Here is a 20,707-nt window from a genome sequence, read left to right on the forward strand (position 1 = left end):
TATACTCCTTAGTGCTTATGATTGGTAACATTATTAATTTTTGTATTGTTGAAAAATAAATCAGGAATTAATATTTGGGAGTCAACTCGCCTTGAGAAAAGAAGAGATACAGTTTTATCTGGATTAAAAAGTATGCCCCATTTTTCAGCCCACAAAGATATTTTTCTCATATCATTATTAAGAATTTCGGCAGATTCCTGTCTATTTCCTTCAATGAGACTTATTAAGGAAGTATCGTCAGCAAACAATTTAACATTAGAAGAAATATCATCACCAATATCATTAATATACAATAGAAAGAGATATGGTCCCAGGACAGATCCCTGTGGTACCCCCGCCTGTATGGATTTAAAAGTAGATTTGAATCCATCAAAGACCACTCTCTGTCTCCTATTCTTCAAATAAGATGAAAACCATGTCAACATATTACCTTCGATTCCATATTTTTTAAGCTTATATATTAAACCATCATGCCAGACACGATCAAAAGCTGTAATATTAGAATTACCTCAAATGCAATATAGTAATTTATAACAATCATATGTTGTACTTCGAAATAAGCATGGTGTGTGTTTTGATTATTTACTTTGATTCAAATGTCTTTAAATTATTATATTCCTTTAAATAAATGAAATGTTTCACTTGTTTTCTGAACGCCATGAAATAAACTCCAAAATAGAATCAATTTTTTGAGCTTCAGATTTTGCTAAGAATCCACCAGGCATTCCGGCTGTGAAAGCCCACAGCAACGTTATTTAGATTACGCTCATATATGTGTTCAATATATCACATATATCTATTCATAAGGTTAAAAAGTAATAATACTATTAATAACAAAATATATATATAAAAAGAAAAGAAAATATGTAAGTAATGAAAACGAGAAAAAAGAGTGAACTATGTCTATTCCGTCTTTCCATTTTAGTATTTGGTATCTCCTTTGGAAAGAGGTATCGATTGTGGCGTCATTGTTTTCTGTGCATCATGATGTCACAATCAATACCTACCCACAAGGTCAGACAACTTTGTACACGAAGGTAAACTTTGCAAACATATCATTTGAGTATTGCGTACCTTTATCGGCTGAGTGATAAATACAGAGGTGAAGAATGATATCAACATCGATGTAATCCACTGTTTACACTTGAGATCTTGGAACATCACACCATAAAATGTGACGAAAGCGGCCGACACTAACGTAGCTAGCCACAAGAGTATCCATGCGAAGATGGTAAAGAACCACGGGAACTCCATTTTCTTCTTCTTTTTCATTCCGTCCTTTGGCACGTCAGCGACAGACAAAGAAGTGTAGGCACGCGACATTGATGTGTCCGGACGTTTACCACTTTCAATCAGCATAGACGAGTTGACACGTGATGTGTTGGCTGCACTCTTCAGTCTCGGGTTGACATCCGTCATGGACGCTGTCATTTGGGAACTGCTTTTAATGGCCTCCTCCACACGGGATGGCCTCTTACTTCTTGGCCTCGAGCGTCGGAAAAGGAATACGATCAGGAAATTGACAGGGAACACAATTAAATTGCATATCACGCCGATATACACCTAAAACAAAATATATAATTATACGTTTACCTTACACTTCATAGACATGGTATGGCTGTTGTAGTTTAAGATCCCGAGTTAAATATGGCTCATTGAATGCCGTGCTTACTTATCAATATGCTTTGGTATCTGATATATATTCATCATCGTAATATATAGGATATATGTATCTTCAGACAAATCTGGGGACTTTGCTTTGCTGATTTAGGACACTTTTATTGTTTTTATTATAATTAAACCATGTGGATGGGTATTAAAGAAATGAAACTGTAATTGTAATCGCTTTAAGACATAGCGTACTTGAGTAGGCGACAAGCTGAAAGGTCCAAACGCAAGTGAGCTGCCAGCACTTTCTGCGCCATTTTCGTAAAACATGGCATTAGACAGCATGGTGACGTAGAGTAGACAAAGACAGCAGGACACGCGCTGTACTCGTGTGAAGCGACTCTGAGGAGGCCGAGCGACAACAGAAAACCAAAGATGACCATCGTTAAGATTCTTGGTGGTCTTTTCAGTAAATAGGTGACCAAACTCTGTCATCTGTTCCTTACCCGCCACAGCAATGATGCGATCAATCTGCAAAAACATGAAAATGTGGTAATGGATATAAATATACAAAGTTAACATAAACAATAACGAATTGCAGAACATTTTATAGGATAAGGCTGTCTTCAATACTCTTGGCATTGTTTATCAATTATACCTTCTTTGGTTGAAGTGATCTTGTAAAATAGGAGAGAGATACCTAGAGATGGAGATAGATTAACATTTGGAATATAAGACGTGTTCTGTGTGTCCTAACAAGTCCCTTTGTTAACCTTTTTTGTATGGCAACTACCAATGAAGCACAGGATTTTTTTCCCGAATCCATCTTAAGGATCTATGCACATATTTATCTAAAAAAGGTGTTTTTGTAAAAAAAAAATTGAATACATGTATATTTATCTTAATCTTTATAGCTATTATTAGAGTTTGATAATACAACTGTAAAAGTAGAGTTGTTCCCTGCATGGAGATTTACCTTTCTTGTCGATATCCACACAGGAACATCTCTACTGATACAAGTATTGAGATGCGAATAATTAGACAATAGCGAAAAAAATTCATATCACTAAGAGCTTGAAAGTTGACAAAACAAAGGTACTCACATTTACAATAAGTTAGTTCAGGGGTGCCAATCTACGTCATCGATAGGTTGTTGTATACTCCATTTTTTTTATAAAACGGCAGCCATATTGATCCACTTCGCCGGTAAGTTCGCCATATTAACCACATATAACAGCCACCAGTGTTAAAGAGACAATGATCACGGAACCCAGACAAATATATAGAACCTACGTATTATATAATATCTTTTGTATACTGTCTGATTTCTTAGATTACCTGGTGCACATACCAAAGCCGTAGCTAGGTTGTAGTATAATCGTATGTCGATATCAACAGAAATTCAGGTTTTCTTCGTAATAAATCTTTTTCTGACACATTCAACCCCTCTTTTTTCTCAATTACGAGACAAAATGATCTCAAATGCTTTCTTGGTACATCAGTTTGTACGTTATACCTACCACGATGCCGAAATCCAATCTTGGTGACCCGGTTGTGGTATAAACGTATTTTACAGCACGGTTGTAGTAGAGTCTTGACTCATTGCTAACTGCTATCTGGAGATATTTCACAATGAAAGTGTCCAGAAGTCGTCCATTCGAGTATACATGTATGTCATATGTGTGTAAAATCTAACATATAGCCCATATACATATGTAGCTCTACTTAGTAATGAGGACAACAGAAATATCAGGTATTTGAACAAAACGTATCGACATGTTTATAGATCTTTATACTGTGATGATCAGTTGTTTCTGGTCACATTCAGATATTAGTCCAGGAGTTAGATGGGAGAAAGCTCGCGTCAACCAATCGAAAATCCTACCTTCCAAAAGAATGGGAATCCCAGAAAAGATTTACAGCTAGTTTCAAACATTCCTATTGTCATCTATGGATCCTGCGTATTTACGCAAAACCTTTAGTTTTGAAGAGTTCTTTATCAGCTGGATGCACATTTCAAGCAAAACTGATAGGAAGTGCCTTTGTGCTTAGTTTGCACTTATTATCATACTACAAAACAACCATATGCATCGAGTCTATGACCACATTTTAATAAAGCAAGCAATACCAAGCATATAGAATTTGCCTTCAAATTGAATTCACATGTATACATAATTGATGTAACAGCACTCTATAATACTTTAAATATCGACCAGTCGTCACAGCGATGTTCACACTAATACTAATTTACATCTATAATGCTAAAACACAACTGGTGAACTATTGGTCAAGCAATGTACATGTAACTACCATATTGACACGTGTGTGAATTACCGCATCAAATGATGAGACATGAAACAAACACTTCTTGAATGTTTATGTATAGAATGTTTAGAAAAACAAAATAAATAACATTATCATACTTTTTTTTTGTTTAGGGTTTCAGCAATTTGAATGATGGTTGGTGATAGAAATAAAACGTTTTCAACTTAATCTAACTTTTCTTAGTCCGATATTGAAGGAACACTTTAATATATATTTTTCAGGCAACAAAACTGTTTGAAATTAAAATCTCTACCTGACGTATTATCCATTACATACCTCTACATAAAAATGATTGCCTCAAGTTTATTAAATTAACGTAAACCTTGGCCAGTACGCTAGATACAAAAGGGGTTAAAAAAGGGGGGTATTCCAAAATGGAAACAACCATTTCTTCATGTCATGTCGTCTCAACGAAGGGACATAACTTTATTGACAAAGTTAGAATGAGTGTCGAATAATATTTCCAACATTATAATATTCCACCAGTGTATTGAGCAGTGACCAATTTCGATAAGTAATAAAAACGCATTGTGCCACAGGCCAGCTTTACAACACAGGGACACATGTATATGTATGTATTCCTCATTGATTGACTTAATGTAGTGTTATTGTGCTCAAATACAAAAGGAAAATATATAAACTGTAATTCTAGATATTCGTATCACTATGAGTTCTTATATTTTAGGTTCAAAATGTTTGCTTAATATTACGCTTTTTAAAGTTAAATAAGTATTGTCTATAAACAGGAAAAGTGTAGCAATGTACATTTGCACTAGTAAAAAAAGTTTGATAATTTTGTAGAGTAACTTATTTTAATCTTTCCCTTAGCATCACACCACGAACAATTTGGGACTTCTAAATGTTAATTTCCATAACGAAGGTCGTCTTGTTTCCTTGGCGTCGTCATAATTAACGCCATATTTTCCGATTGTTTAACATAGATTTACAAAAGGTATCATGGATTTGTTTGGTGATGTAACTCCATCTTTGGAGTTCTTATACATTGAAGTTGTTAACCAATAAACTTTAAAGGGGCACTACTCTTCCGAAACGACTTTAATTTTTTTGAATGGGAATGTAAAACTTAATTGATAATTTTATAGAGTCACAAAAAGTTGTTAACTTACCGTTAATATTACACTTACCATCACATTCTTAGCAATTTAATTTTAATAAATCAAATGCCAATTTTCATAACGCGGGTCGTCATAATTACCGCGCCACTGCGCCAGACGACAACACAGCGAAATTAATCTTAGTATTTGGTCGGTGTTATAACATCCTCTTAGACCATTGATATACATTTTCGTATATTATTATTGTTTCTAAGAAAATTAAAAAATTTGCTTCGCAAGGTAGTGAGCTCAATTTTGTTTCGAAAACATAGTGGGCCATTAGACGATACTGTTCAACCATGAAAAAATCAAACAAATTTTTTTGGTCTTAGTCAGCATTAGTATGTTTTCTCGCCACGTGTTTCCTTAAATAGCACATGATTTTAAACGCCTTTTTACATTTGTCACATTGAAATGTTTTTTTTCGAATGTAAACATGTCATGTGATCCCGGAGACTTCGTCGGGACTTGAACATTTTATTACATTCATTGCATCTATTTTCCTCCTCCATGTGTATCAACCGGTGCCTATTGAAACTGTTTCTAAACTTAAAAGTTTTAAAGCAAATATTGCATACATGACAAGCTGCATTTTCCGTGTCATGGGTCCCAATATGATCCTTTAGTTGGTCTTTGGTCTCAAAGGATTATTCGCATACCTTACATTTGTTGGAAAACATGTTGGAAAACAACCTCTCCTCTATCCTCTGGTGTCGTTTAAGTTCATAATTAGTAAAAAGGCAGCACCACATTTTGCACATGCAAAAGAACACCGGATTTTTTGTTTAATTAGTCATTGCGCTGTCCTTGCCTCAAAATTGTTCCAAGTAGCCAAACTTGTATTATTGACTCATTTCATATAACAAAACAAATATTGACTTTTTGTAGGTTCGGTCTCGGGGAAAATCACCTTTCTCATGTTAACAATTTCTCGTATTAACCTACAAAAAGTCAATATTTGTATAATGTCTGAGCGAATCCTTATTTTTAACGTCAAAGTTCAACCATTTTCTTTACAAATATAATGAATTAATATAGCATTATCTCCAGATAGCAGTTAGCAATGAGTCCAGACTCTACTACAACCGTGCTGTAAAATACGTTTATACCACAACCGGGTCCACCAAGATTGGATTTCGGTATCTTGGTAGGTATAACATACAAACCGATGTACCAAGAAAGAGCTGAATGTGTCAGGCTTTGGTATGTGCACCAGGTAATCTAAGAAATCAGACAGTATACAAAAGATATTATATAATACGTAGGTTCTATATATTTGTCTGGGTTCCGTGAGCGTTGTCTCTTTAACACTGGTGGCTGTTATATGTGGTTAATATGGCGAACTTACCGGCGAAGTGGATCAATATGGCTGCCGTTTTATAAAAAATGGAGTATACAACAACCTATCGATGACGTAGATTGGCACCCCTGTAGTTATTATTTCATTAAATTTAATCAAATTATGCTTCTTACCATTCCGTCTCCTTCCTCCACAGCAAACCATTTATTGTTGATGAATATATACTTTTCGTCTGTCTGCACATCACGGACCACCATTGTATTCATATACCAAGAGGCGGTGTTACCCTTACCCGAGTTGTCGTGCCATATATGTAAGTAGTTCAAAGGGCCGAGTGGGCTAGCAAAATGGGAAAGCACAGCAGGTGGTTGTTACATGACAATTAGGAAACAAAACATTCATTCCAAATAGATATGATTTTAACAACTCCAATTATGTAAATCTTTATCAAACATGTTTCGATGATTTGAAATTATAATGTATGCTTTATTTTTCTGTTATATTAATAGATAATCTTTCATGAATGACTATGTAATAGGACATTTATAAAGCGACTTTTATAAATTTCATATTACGCACTCGTGAGTGTAACATTATTTACCTACTTATGGAAAATTATGTGATAACAGTACTTCAGTACAACAGTAGTTGATATTTTCTTAAATGGGCTCAATGGAATTTAAGCTTGATGCAGTTTTCAATCTCTCATTGACTTGAGTTGATAATCATACTACACTATTATATGTCCCCAAGAATGAGCAAAAAAATGGTCTGACTATCTACCCCTCGATTCACAAATTTAGTAATTACTCCATTAATAGGGAACATTGCAGATCCCGATATAGTTTACTCAATTCCCCTTTATGTCAGGGTTTTGTGTACCATTTTTCATCAAAGTCTGTCATGTAGATTAGGAGGAGGTCGTCGGACAAAAATGTTTTGTCTATAGACAGCGGACATACAGACGGACAACCGGATTCCAGTATACACACACTTTGTTTGGAGGGTATAATAATCTTTTCACAAGTTCTGTAAACTAGTCCTTATACAGAACTTGAGTACACACGAAAACCTTCAGCTCGGGTATTCAAAAAATTTAGTTTTTCTGCCAAGAATAAATTCTATCTTCATGGAACTTTAATTTCAACGGGATTTTAATGGCATTATACAATATCAAACTCATTGGACAATATTTCGATTGACAACCCCTTCCCCGATATGTAATTATTACCATATACGTGTATACAGATTAACTCACCGTTTCACAGCCATAAGGAAGCCATCAACATTACCACGTTGGAACACTTTGCGCTTGTCGTCAGACAGACATCGAACTTCCGTCTCATCGAGATCACCGGAGAGGATAAAGTTGACCTTAAAATATATCAAATAGCAATGGAAATGAGATATGTTGGCTGACAACTTGCAGTGGTTTATACCGATTACCTATGATGAACGACAAGCGGTATTTACATGCATAGGTTCAACGAAACTCTCGATATTCCGAATACATAGAGATATGTAAGGTTCGACTGTGTGTTAACGTGCATACCTTGGAATTAGTACCAGCATTCCTTCGCATTCCCGTCGATACGATGATCTCATAGTAATACTTGTCATCCACATCGTTATCGATCAAAGGTGTCAATCCGAGCTGAAAAAGTAGAGATTTCCGAAAAACTTTTGGTTTACTATGTCGAAACTGAGTTATGGTACGCATGCGGTCCCCTATATTTATGAATAACTAAGGAAGCTGAAATTAAATTCAAGCATGTAATTCTTTGATAATAGAGCTCGATGCGAACTCTCTTGTGTAAATGAATTCACATTCTAAGCTGGAATATTGTTTATATACAACGTATACACAAGCTATTATACCGATCAAAAATTCAAAAATGTCTCATATCTATACAGTTCAAACCAGTAAAAAGATGTCCAGCCAACTTCGGCTTATGCGCCGCTCATAAAGTCAATGATATATACAACACTTGAAAATTTCGATTAAAGCATTTGAAATATAAAACATTATACATTTAAGAAATCATTTTTAAAAGACCATACTCTGGTAACATCATAAAATCCTGTAGTTAATTGGTGAATCATTTAAAATTCTAAGACGAAATTCAACAAGATTTTTTTTGTTTACCTTTTCTACATCCTTTTTGTCCTGCCTTCTCGCCCAGATCACTGCTACTATATAAACCGCAGCTATAACCATTTCAGTAATGTACAGTGTAGGATTCTTAAAGAAGTCCATATTGGAGAAAACAAAGTTCCAGTCGATTGTATTTGGAGCTACTGCCCAGTCGCCCGTGAACGTTGTCAGATGAGAGCAAAGACAGTTGATGCCCCTACTGCTAGATTTTTCGGTTGCCTATAAACAGATAAACACATTTTTTTTTCTTCAAATTATTAAATATAAAATATAATAATGTTTAAAATGTAAACCAAAACTCAAACTAATATTTTTTGAAAGTTATCTTTTTCCTAAAATTTCTGATTAATCACTATACTCCGTTTATTTACGATACATTTCAATCAAAACAAAATAAACTTGATTTATAAAATTTAACAATAAAAACAAATAACAAGAGGTAAACGTAAGGAATACTATGAATAACAACTATGAATATACGTTCAGTGCACGAGATGATGTTTGATCTTAAAAACCGATTACTTCGCATTACCGAGATACCTGCCCTTGCAGGCAGGTATTGATTGTATTGTCACCAGTTTGCGAACGCTGTGGGTTTCACTCACAAGAATAATGACGTAACAATATTTATGCTATAAACAAGAGAGTTATCTCTGTACTATACAAAGGGAGGTAATTTTGTACTAAGCAAAGACGGAATAAACGCTTACTGAACAGCCATTCGCCTCCCATGTATTTGTGGTCGTATTGACGTATAAGCAGTTTACTTGACTGACAGACAGCGTATAATTAAACGTGAAGTTTCCAGACACAGTATAACTCTTTGGCAGATCAGCCTTGAACCGGTACTTGTTACGTTCACTAGGTAAAAGTTGTCGCACTCCAAAATAAAGCCTGCCTTGAAAACCTCGCAGCATATCTGTCGTAATCGTGCAAGTCATGGAAGCCTCGTCAGTTTGTCCAACTAAAATACAAAATAGTAATAAACAAATTGCTAGCAAATATTATACAATAACATGGCGCGCAAATAAGCTTAATGAATTAATGTTGGTTTATCATTAAAATAAATATAATATAAATTTACAAGTTTTCGAATGAAAAATAGCATGTTGCTATTGTCAATACAGAATGAATTTGATACATGATAAAGTCAATTTGATTCTCTGTAATGATATTATCTTACAAGGAATTGCTTATATTACATGTATATGTTAGCATGTTAGCAGAATGGTGGCACATTCAAGAAATAGAAAATATTTGAATCCGACTTGGTATATTAATGAATACTTACATTGATTTGGTACTAAGCAGACATGGTCTATATGACCTGTAGTGATATTCGGAAACCCTCCTGATCGTACCACCACGAGAAGCTGTTCGGATTCCGTAAAATTAAATAGTGCTTGTACTGCTGCTCTATTTTTATCGACCACAATGAAGAAAAACGAGAAGTCATTGCCAGGCTGGATAAACGGTTCCACGGGGTCCGGGGGTGGGGTATACGCTTTTGGATCCCGAGGGATGGTGATTTCAAATCGCTCCTTTATATTTGATACTGTTATCTCTTTGTTGTTTTCATCGTATAAGGTGATAGAGACAGTACCAATTTCATTGTTACCTGGCGCAGATCCTTGTATCAGCCCCGGTACTTTGAACGTTGATGTAGAAGCCTGTGGAAAATCTTTGTTTAGTACTATCCATATAAATCAAACATACATTTTAAGAACATCATTAGTGGTTAAAGAAAACATTATTTAAAAATAGTAATAATAATAATAATAATAAAAATACCCGATGAATTAAGTTGTTTTATGGGAAGTGAAATAAAAACTTTTTATTAAAGAATATTACCAAGATGTATTTAATTAACATTCGTGTACATTTGTAGTTACTTTTATGCTTTTGTATTCAAACCATTTTAAAACAAAAATAAGAACGAAAAATAACAGACAAAGGCGCAAAATAGACAAATCCCATTTTCTTGTTTATTATTTAAAGTTATAAAGTAACAAGTACTAGTTGCTTTCAAGACAGTATCATAGCTAGAAGACGCTTTAATCCTTAAACAATACCTTGATTGACAGTGGGGTTTCGCTAGGCAGAGATAAGACTTTATTGAGATCGGGTGGTATGATCTCGGCTCCTCCAATAGCCATTTTGGCACCTGATAATTTGCTAATGCTATTTTTCTCATAGCGAATAGAATAAGTACTGCCATCAAACGTTATAGGATTATCTCCGGGGTTAAGACCAGAAATAACAAAAGTGTCCACCTTCTTGACAGTTGAGGTTGTGGTGCCCTCGAGTTGTGCTGCCTAAACAAAGAAAAAGCTAGATTTTAATTATATAAGCTCTTGGGATTCGTATTCATACATAAGTGTTGTTGATATTATAAAACAATGACATGTTTTGTATTTAACTTGGTAGACATGTACTAATACAGAAAAGAAACTAGAACGGTAAGCCAAAGACTTATGATACCGTATATAATAAACTTTATTTGTATAAAGTTGTGTATTTCTGATAAAAAAAAGTACAATCATAATGCAAATAACAATGACTTAGGCAAACAGGTATTTGAAATACGTTGAAGATCAATGATGTAATTGTTAAAATACTAGTTAGTGACTGTCGGTATTTGCACAGCAAAAAGACATCGCTTTGAAGTATGCTACAAAATAAAGACATGAATTGCTCATAGTTGCTCATATTCTTTGATAGACAAAATTATCATTGTTTCTCAAAAGGGCAATAACTTTAATAAATGTTATTGAAATCGGATGATTTGTTAAAGTGTATAATTCTATATAATAGGGATACAACATACCTGGTTTGAGATATATTTGTTTCAGTTTTTATACTATATGAGAAAAAGAGGTCAATTCACATTCCGTTCTAAATTTGTTCAAGTGTTCTCTGCGAAGCTGTTATTGGGCTATGGCATGATCGTACTGATGACAACCGCTGTTATAAAATATTGAAATACGACAAAATGTTTGGTTACATAAAGACGAGACTAAAGCCAACTCGTATGAAAAGCATAGTATTGGTTGTATCAGAGAGAAGCCAGAATAAAAAAAAGTGTATACTCATTTACATGCAATTTGATTCTTGTAAAATGGAATAAAATCAGTTACGTACCACTCCACTTTGCTGGTCCTGGCTAGTAAATAGGAGCAATGTCTGTAGCCCCTCAGCGGGGTTTTCAAGGCCAACAGGCATGGCTGGAATTATAGATAGTAAATCATCACCATCGATCATATGGATGGAAAAAATAAAAACATTTAAGCTAAGTTTGTTTGGTTTTTTAAAATAGAGAATTGGTGTACTCACGTTCTTTTTCCGAAAAAGTATCAGTGTCGTAATCAGCAATGTCAACCACATTATCGATGTCCAGCTGAGATGGGTTTTGGTAGTTGATGGTGGAAGCCTGTGTAGTAGTAACAAAGAAATATTGAAGTTGTGTTCTTTTTACATCTCACTTGTAACAAACATTTTTATTGGTTTGACTATCTTATTCCTCTCATTATGGGAAAAATGACTTTAATGTTGTTTCTGATTGGACATATATAGCGACGCAATGACTTCAATGAAATAAATTCCTTGAATAGATTAGGAATTTTGAAGAAAAAATCCACAGAAGACTGAATTTATGATCGATTATTTGTGTTACGTAACAAAACAATCTATTCAAGACAATCCTTATATACATAACGCGTCACAAATAATATCTGTTTCAACCAATCTATTTATTTGATAGCTGTGTCGTATGATTTTATAATTTAATCTTGCTTATCACAATCATTCTATTGCCTTCAAAATAAGGCTAGAATTCATTTCACATTACAAAGCTAATTAGATTATTTGATTTCTCATTATGTTCAGATCTAGTAATAATTTAATAAGTTTAACATTGTTTACTCAACTTCGAGTTTTACTTTATTCCTTACCGATCTTGCAGCATAAAGCATTCCTATGATAGAGCTAGCCATGTCTTTACGTTCCTCTATGGGAATAGCGACATCTTGGCTGATGAGATTCAAAGACGTATCTATTGCCTTCTCTGCCAGTGACGCCATGTTATTCTGAAGAATAAATCATGATGACATACATTAAACATTATAGGCGGAAAGACAAACACACTATTGGTATGCGTTTACAGTAGCGCTAGAGTAACAGACACTTGACTACTATGCCAAAGTTGATATTCATTTGCAGAAGAGATGCATTAGAATGTCTGCCTTTTCTCGTCTAGTAGCTATTTTTCAAGACGCCAGAAGTGTAATATCATTTCTGCTACAATAGTGGTATCGGTCTAGATATTATTATTCCGTCTTTGGATATTGCAGAGTAACCTGCCTTGCGGGAAGGCATCTGTTGTAAAATCATTATTTTGTCAGTGAAACTCGCTTCGCTTTCTCTAAAAAACATGACGTTACGCTCGTAAACACATGACGCTACAATCATTATAACCAAAGGGAGATAACTTTGTAATATGCAAATACGGAGTTAAGCAACTATTATGATTTTTCTCACATATATACTTCAAAACACTTTATATTATATTTATAAAAAAAAACACAAAAAACCGAACCTGTGCTTCTCTCGAAAGGAACTCCGGTGAGTTGATAAAATTGGCACCCACAGAAGTCACAAGTAAGACCGAGTCGATGGAGCGGAGAGGTAAGCCACTTAAAGCTGCCAATCCGTCATTCACCATCTGTACCACAGATACAACAAGAGTCATCCATAGTTTTATTGTTCCATCAAAAGTATAAAGGTAACATTTACATAAACTAAAGACTTTACTGTGATTGCGTTTAAACAGGATATTCTACTAAATATCATGGTCTATAAATGGTTTTCGCCCTCTTTGGCCCCCATATTATATCATATTAAGATTTAGTTGTTGGATTTCAAATACCGAGTGCACCCCTTATACAATTGTCATCATTGCAGCTATAGCTGATTTGGTAACTATCCCAAATATACATACATAATGCAAAAATAAAACAATTTTCAATATTGGTCTGAATTGCTATGTTTTTCATCTAGAAAATCATAACCTGCATTCTTGAGCAAACTTTGTATTTCCTCATAAGATCTCAAGAGTCTAAATATTTCCTGCAATATCTTTTTTTAAGCCTGAGCTTAATTGTTTCTTAATCAAAAACCTTCACATAATAGGTTACAAGTGGCCAAATTGTTCATTTCGCTGATATCTAGAATCATACCAAATATAACAACTAACAGCCGTATCTACCAGTTATTTCTTATTCCTGTTGTATTAATCCGTCAATACTCTAAGATCTGGGTTGGTCCAATTGTTCAAAACAGTGATTAGCTTAATCAATTGATTAGTGAAATTATTAACCTGTGACTGTATCTTTACTAAAATAAATACAAAGATAAAGAGAAGAATACTGAATAATCTTGCAAAATTTTGTTAAGTCAGTGTTACAAGAAATTGTTTTTCTTGATTTGAAAACTATCGTGGGTTCGATTGTTTATTTTTATGACCTATAAACACATAGGGTCATGTAAAGACCTGCCGGGTTTGATGGAGGAGGAAAGACGGAGTACTCAGAGAAAAACCACCGACAAGCAGTAAGTACCTGGCACTGCTCCAGATGGGATTCGAACTCGTGCCCCAGAGGTATAGGGGGTTGTGGTAATATATCGGGACATGTTAACCACTCGGTCACCACGGCCCCATGGAAATTGTCGTTAACCTGTGACTAAGCTCATGACCCTTTAAACAAATGGACCCAGAATAAGATATCTGTGGTTGTACCAGGTATTATCATCCTTGATACTCCAGGAGTTTCTATCACAGACGTTATATCCACCCCTGGACAATCTCAAAGTAAAATCAGAAATATTTTTCTTTTGATTTACATCAAAAGAATCGGATAAAGGTGAACTGTGGTTTACTGTGTTGCTTTAATGTTGGGCATCGCACTCTCTGTAGTCTTCAAAGGAAATATATGCAGTCCTGTGATTGGTTAGATTTTTTTCTCTCTTAAACTGCCTCCAGTTTTTTCTATGATAAAGTCCAGGGGTGGATATAACGTCAGTGATAGTAACCCACTGAGTATCTAGGATTGATGTATATAAGATCATACCAAGTTTTACCTTACAGATGTACAAATACCAAAGGCTACCATACAGATATGCTACAATACAGATATATAGGACCATACCAAAATGCTACCGTATAGAGGTATATAGGGTTATAACAAGTACATGTATAACATAACTATATGTAAGGTATCTGGAGTCATTACCTTTGTACCCTCGTTCCTCTTTCGTTCCGCTTCTGCCATTATCGTTTCGTTAACAGGGGCCTATTAAAGTAAATGTTTACTCTACATAAATATATCTGTGAAAAGACATGACTTAACAAATAAAATACACGAAATAAAGTGTGTTGATAAAAAATATATGATAAGTTAATATTAATATTTTTAGACATTTATTCTATTAATACATGAACACCATATTATGCTTATTAATTAATTACGTAGGCTTCGTACATATATGTTCAAATCATAACCTTTCAACAACTGTATAACCTGAGATTATTGTAGGTAAGTTATGGTTTTTGTATGTTTAACCGTTGATTATTTCGTTTAATATAAATCTTCCGCATGCGCATATCGTAACTTATACATTTATATTTTAGGGGTGAATAAAAACAAAGAAAACGTCTTATGGTGTTGACACATCCATGGCACTTACATCGGGTCCTAGATTTTGAGGGTTATCGTAAGCAGGGTCGTTAATTGCAGGTTTGTTATATCCAGCGGCGTAATTTTCCCCAAAATCTAAAAAGTAATAAACAAACAATATAACAAAATAAATAGGTTTGTATCGCGTGAAATGCACAGTTTTATTCCTTTTTCACATTGAAGTTTATTATATTTTTACATTTTGATTGTGTGTTTGCTATATAACTTTACCAACAAATTCGGCGTTCATTTTGTATTAACGTCACTTTGACGCGTACGAATACATTTACGTTAAATGAGATCAAGGCACTGATTCTGAAAATACGCACCTTCTTTTGTCTTAATTTCAACTTTTGAAAATGAACTTATTCTCAAAGATCCAATTCCAATGAATACATGATGGGTAAACGACGTAATTGCGCCAATAAAATGATGACGTCAAAATGGATAGTTAACTCTTCAATACATATAAAGAAGAAATATTTAATATATGTGTTCAGTATTACCCAGATATAAATCTTTTGCATGCTAAAATGAATTTGTGTCTAATCTTAAATGGGATAGTTGTCGTAAATACTACGGCATTCCGGTTTTTCAAATTAATCAAATGAAGCAGCATTCATAATTCATATTTCTGAAAATATATATGGTATGCCGTAAGGGCTAAGTTGGTAAAATATACATGCATAAATCACAAAAGAAAGTGTATTAATATCAACGGCTTGGCTTATTGGTAACGTCGGACTTTAGCAGCTGCCTTTAACAATGGAAAATAATGGGGAACCTTTTCATACATGAAATAAAGGAAACATAAACGATCCTCTAAACCATTCCAGGAAATCTATCTACTGGCATGCTCATGTTATTTTAAATCATGCTTCAACCATCATTCCCATGCTACACCTAGTTACACGAAGGTTAAGTCAAACAACCTTGGCTTACCTTCTGCCTTTATGGAATTTGTTTACTTTAAATGTAAAGACAGATTAGAAATTCTTTTAATATATTTCTGAACGGAAAATCGAAAATGGGGAAAAAAGTAAACTACGGGATCATGCACCTGAGAGCATCGTCTTACTGTACTGGAACAACAGACTGGACAACTCCGACACGGCTGCACTAACTTCATTTACGTCCTGCCTGGCGTAAATATTGTCCAGTGCATCATTATTCCCAGCGTTTAAAGTCGCTAACTTAGTTTCCAGGTCGGCAGCACTGAGAGGGTTCACCTGAAACATAAATTAAGCTTAATAATACCGCGCAATGGCCGTGTGACGGCGGAAAACATAAAACGACCAAAATATCAATTTATATATATATTAAGGAAGTCAGATGAAAATGTGTAATAATTCAGCACCTAACATTATCAAAACAAATATCAACATATGTGCACATGTGTTGAGTTATCGATTTCAAGAGACCTCGCAAGAAGCCATATTTTTATGATGGAATCAAACATTTGCTAAAGGGCTCATAAAGGCAGCTAATGACATGAAAAGTAAGCACAAAATAGCAAACAAAACTAAGAAAAACATAAAAACAAATGTACGAAATAATAGAAATTATGTAATTATCATTTCACATTGTCAAAAGTAACACGTTTACAGCTTGAACCGTGTTATTAAAATAAAATAATATTGACATTTATCGCACTTCGGACAGAAATATCCTCAAATGACTGGCGGAGGTCCGCCTGTTTTAATACTTCAAATTAAATGAAAAGTATTTTTTGAATAGGAATTGCTTCTCCTACGCCAGTTTAAAAGTTGATGACGCGTGGAACATAAAGATACAATCATTTTATCGGCATAATTTTAAAGTGATTATCTCAGCGAGAATGCAGAGATTATCAAGAAGATTTCTCTTTAATGTTGGATGGATGATTGTGTAACTTTTGATTGTGATATTTTTAATATACAGCCAATCAGTTGTCGTATTAAGGTAGGCCTAAGTTACAGTGCACAAGGAATGTCAAAACTTGTTGTTGATTTATAAATCATTTAATACTTATTTTTCAGGTTCTTTATACAGTTTATTCGTAGATTCCGGAAGGAAATACATAAATTTATAAGTAGGCCTAGGTCACTTCTGAATCATTTTAAAAGCGGCGATTCTTTGTATCCTTCGCCAGCATGACTCAAGTTTGATTTCGGTTTCTTGACAAAAACAAACCAATGGTCCTCGTTACGACAAATTCGTTATATAGTCATAACTACGCCCTCGCCCCTATAAATCTTATCAACCCTCTTTGCCTTCATAGTGGGTCAGTAATACAATATATAACTAATAAAAATACGTAGATATAGGACGATAGTCTTAAAAGCAGTATGAATGATAAACCTACCGTAACGGTGGCAATGAAGTATTCCTTTGATGCGCCTTTGGTATCGGTGATGCGGACGTATGTATGGACTTGATAGCTATCATAGTCTGGACCCATTGGAAGCTGGGTAACATATGATGGGTTTAATTGATATCCAAGCATTCTCTCTCCATCTCTTTGACTGAATGTTACTGTAAAATTAGAAGTAGGAATTCTGACAGTTTTTCAAAGTAATCAGTTCTACATTAGAAAATACGAATATAATAAATGTAACATGAAATTCTGTTTTATGCATGGTGGAAGTATGACTGATCCTGTGGTGTTAACTCATATGCATACGTATGTTTGTTATACATTAACATATGACATATGCATAGAAAAGGAGCGAAGCAGCCAAAACTGTTATAATGAAACATAATTTGAATACGTTTTGCTACTGATAACGCCATGAAGGACAAACTGTTTGACAAAATTAATATAAAACCTTTCAATAATGAAGAGAAATAAGAAAAGTTTTAAAGGCAGTAATGAAAAATGAGCGTTCACACGCATATGGTAACAGGGAACTGTACTATGAAATGTACCTAAGATTAAAACTGTGTTACTTACCATAGAAAGCGTATCTAGCTATACCGTCGGTGTCCTCCCAGTCCATACAGGTAAATGTGAACCATGTCAAGGTCACCTGGCCAGTTGTCGGGGTTACTGTACAACTTCCGTTAGCTGGAGGCATGTTCACCTTCACGTCTAAAGACGTAGAGGATATCTTCCCGGACGTCAAGGTCGTGTCCAAGGTAATGCGTATCATGTTTGAAGACAATCCATACGCTTCGAAGATTCCATCTTCGAACGATATTTGTTCTGATGAATCATCTGGAGGAAAAACACGAATTACTTAATACACGGTTTATATTAAACATTAAATTTAGTTTGCTGTGCGATAAAGGTAGTGGTATAATTTACGGGAACAATAGTTGTTACATTTATACGTTGTTAACGTTGAAATAGTTTTTGAACTTCTGAACAGAATGAAAGGAATGGAGTTTTACAGGTATAACATTCACAATTAACGTATTAGATTTCAAGACAACCAATGAACAGATGGCATTAAACACATGTAGTATCGGGGGTTTGATAATTTCTTAGCGCATGCTGTCTGTAAGTCAATAAACATCGATATCAGTACTAAATGATATGCGCTGATATCCTTATATATATCTATCCCACACATGTTAATTTTATTTTAGAAATTATTGCGACATAAAACTTGTAAATACGATACACAATTATATGATATATCGTAAACATGACAACAAGCATTTGGGCGAACATTTAATTGTATTTGACTCCGCCTAGTAAATGTTGCGACCTCTGTTGTCTGACAATATATTTATTATATCTGGGAAAAATAACGAAACAGACACAATTCGATAAACATCAAAGCTAAAAGAATATGAAACCTGCATTAAAGCCTATGTAATGAAAAGTGGAAGATGTCACAAATAGACTTGTGCGAGACGAATAGTTCAACACTCAGTCACTTGTTTAGTCAAAGTAATTTGGTTTGAAAATTATTTTATGGTTTATTTATATAAAAGTGCATTTGATACAAGATAATTTGTCAAAATTCGTAATTGATTTTTCTATGAAGTTATTACGCTATTATATCAGCCAACCAGAAGAGACGATTCAAAAGGAAAAAGTCATTATGTTTTATGAGCTGTTAAGCCAATCAATTTGCTCGTTATATATAGGCACATTTGAATTATCATACATGTATCTTAACGAGAAAGGGTTATCATTTTTTTCTGTTTTCTCTTAATAAGGTGAAACTATTTTAGAAGCAATTTAAATATATATATATCGACACAAAACTAAAGAAACTGGTGTGAACGAGTGACTCTTAAAATAGTATCTCGACTTATTTCTTTAAAACGATTATTCATTCGAATTTAGATATGGACTATTTTCGAGTAGAACTGATCATATCTAACAACAAATACGGTCATATTAACAAACAATTAAATTGTTAAAAAAATACGCTGGACAGTTTGTACACTTGGGAGTAACTATAGCAACAACACACATGAGGAGATATAGATATAGAAGAAGAAGAAGAAAGAAAGCAGTAGAGAAGAAGACAAAAGAAAGAAGAAGAAAAAGAAGAAAAAGATAAGAAGAAGTATAAAGAAAAGAAGAAGAAACAAGAAGAAGTAGAAGATACATTATACATTATGTAAGACAATAACCAGGAGACACTAATTAGCATGTATCACTCAAACTATCCAAATACATAAAAAAGATTGAATAGCTATACAGATGATGTACACGCAAAGTGACAGATCCAATTTGAAAATGGGCCTTTTAAAAGGCTATTCGAACTATGACAAGCCCACCTGGCTATAAAGACCAATTTCCCATCGTCCCTTGATTGGTTTTTATAAACAGGTTTGACGGTACATTGTTGTTAGCTTTCATTCACTCTAACGTTCTACTACCACACTGAAGTATTGTACATGCCTGGATAATATTTATCTGCACATTCTAGAAACAGGATTTCATCTTCAGAGTTGATTTGTGACGTCACTTATTACATTGATGTAGTTGATAGTTATATTCTAGATATATACTAATCCCTAATCCCTTTGGAGTAAAGTGAAAGTTGATAATCCAAGGTTGTCAGTGGGGCTCCAAAGGGTAGGGGACCAAGCAAAACCGATAACTACTCATTAATTCGCTATGTCCACCATCAAAAAAGTAAGCAAGATAACAAAAATATCCAGTACCATTCTAATACATGTACATTCAAAGCCAATGACTTAATACGGATACGTACACTGCTGCACCTTAAACGTTCTACTGAAACAGACTGACTTCAAATTTTCCCTACATTATGACTGAAATATTAATTTGGAATATTAATTGTAAAGCATAAAAAAAGGAGTATAATTTCAAATAGTTTAAACTCTACAATTTTGTTTGATAATTGTATAATTCACGAAATATAGCAAAGGAAAAACCCAGTGATATTTAAAAAAGAATGAAAGGGCCACTACAACTAATATAAAGATAGATAACTCCATAGAACGCGAGGCTAACATAATATATAACTTTTTGGCTTGGCTAATGCGCAGCTACATAGCAACAGCG

At 34.2% G+C, this 20,707-nt stretch overlaps 1 protein-coding gene across 2 annotated transcripts in view; it reads right to left on the reverse strand.

Moving 5' to 3' along the window:
- LOC138323332 (polycystin family receptor for egg jelly-like) overlaps positions 1-20,707 on the reverse strand; it is a 57,913-nt gene that overhangs the window by 5,113 nt on the left and 32,093 nt on the right. The window contains exons 16-33 of one of the 2 annotated variants that reach the window (XM_069267872.1): positions 18,167-18,430; positions 17,579-17,748; positions 16,313-16,463; positions 15,245-15,330; positions 14,791-14,850; positions 13,098-13,223; positions 12,454-12,588; positions 11,837-11,933; positions 11,645-11,727; positions 10,576-10,818; positions 9,795-10,173; positions 9,214-9,467; positions 8,495-8,722; positions 7,901-8,002; positions 7,607-7,722; positions 6,522-6,687; positions 1,864-2,139; positions 1,075-1,563 (exon numbers count right to left, since the gene is read on the reverse strand). In XM_069267872.1, coding sequence (XP_069123973.1) covers positions 1,075-1,563; positions 1,864-2,139; positions 6,522-6,687; positions 7,607-7,722; positions 7,901-8,002; positions 8,495-8,722; positions 9,214-9,467; positions 9,795-10,173; positions 10,576-10,818; positions 11,645-11,727; positions 11,837-11,933; positions 12,454-12,588; positions 13,098-13,223; positions 14,791-14,850; positions 15,245-15,330; positions 16,313-16,463; positions 17,579-17,748; positions 18,167-18,430 — 3,425 coding nt within the window. Of the gene's footprint in view, positions 1-1,074; positions 1,564-1,863; positions 2,140-6,521; positions 6,688-7,606; positions 7,723-7,900; positions 8,003-8,494; positions 8,723-9,213; positions 9,468-9,794; positions 10,174-10,575; positions 10,819-11,644; positions 11,728-11,836; positions 11,934-12,453; positions 12,589-13,097; positions 13,224-14,790; positions 14,851-15,244; positions 15,331-16,294; positions 16,464-17,578; positions 17,749-18,166; positions 18,431-20,707 lie in introns of both variants that reach the window. The other variant, XM_069267871.1, reaches the window with a different exon arrangement.

The sequence above is a fragment of the Argopecten irradians genome, chromosome 5, assembly GCF_041381155.1.
Source record: "Argopecten irradians isolate NY chromosome 5, Ai_NY, whole genome shotgun sequence".
NCBI lineage: Eukaryota > Metazoa > Mollusca > Bivalvia > Pectinida > Pectinidae > Argopecten > Argopecten irradians.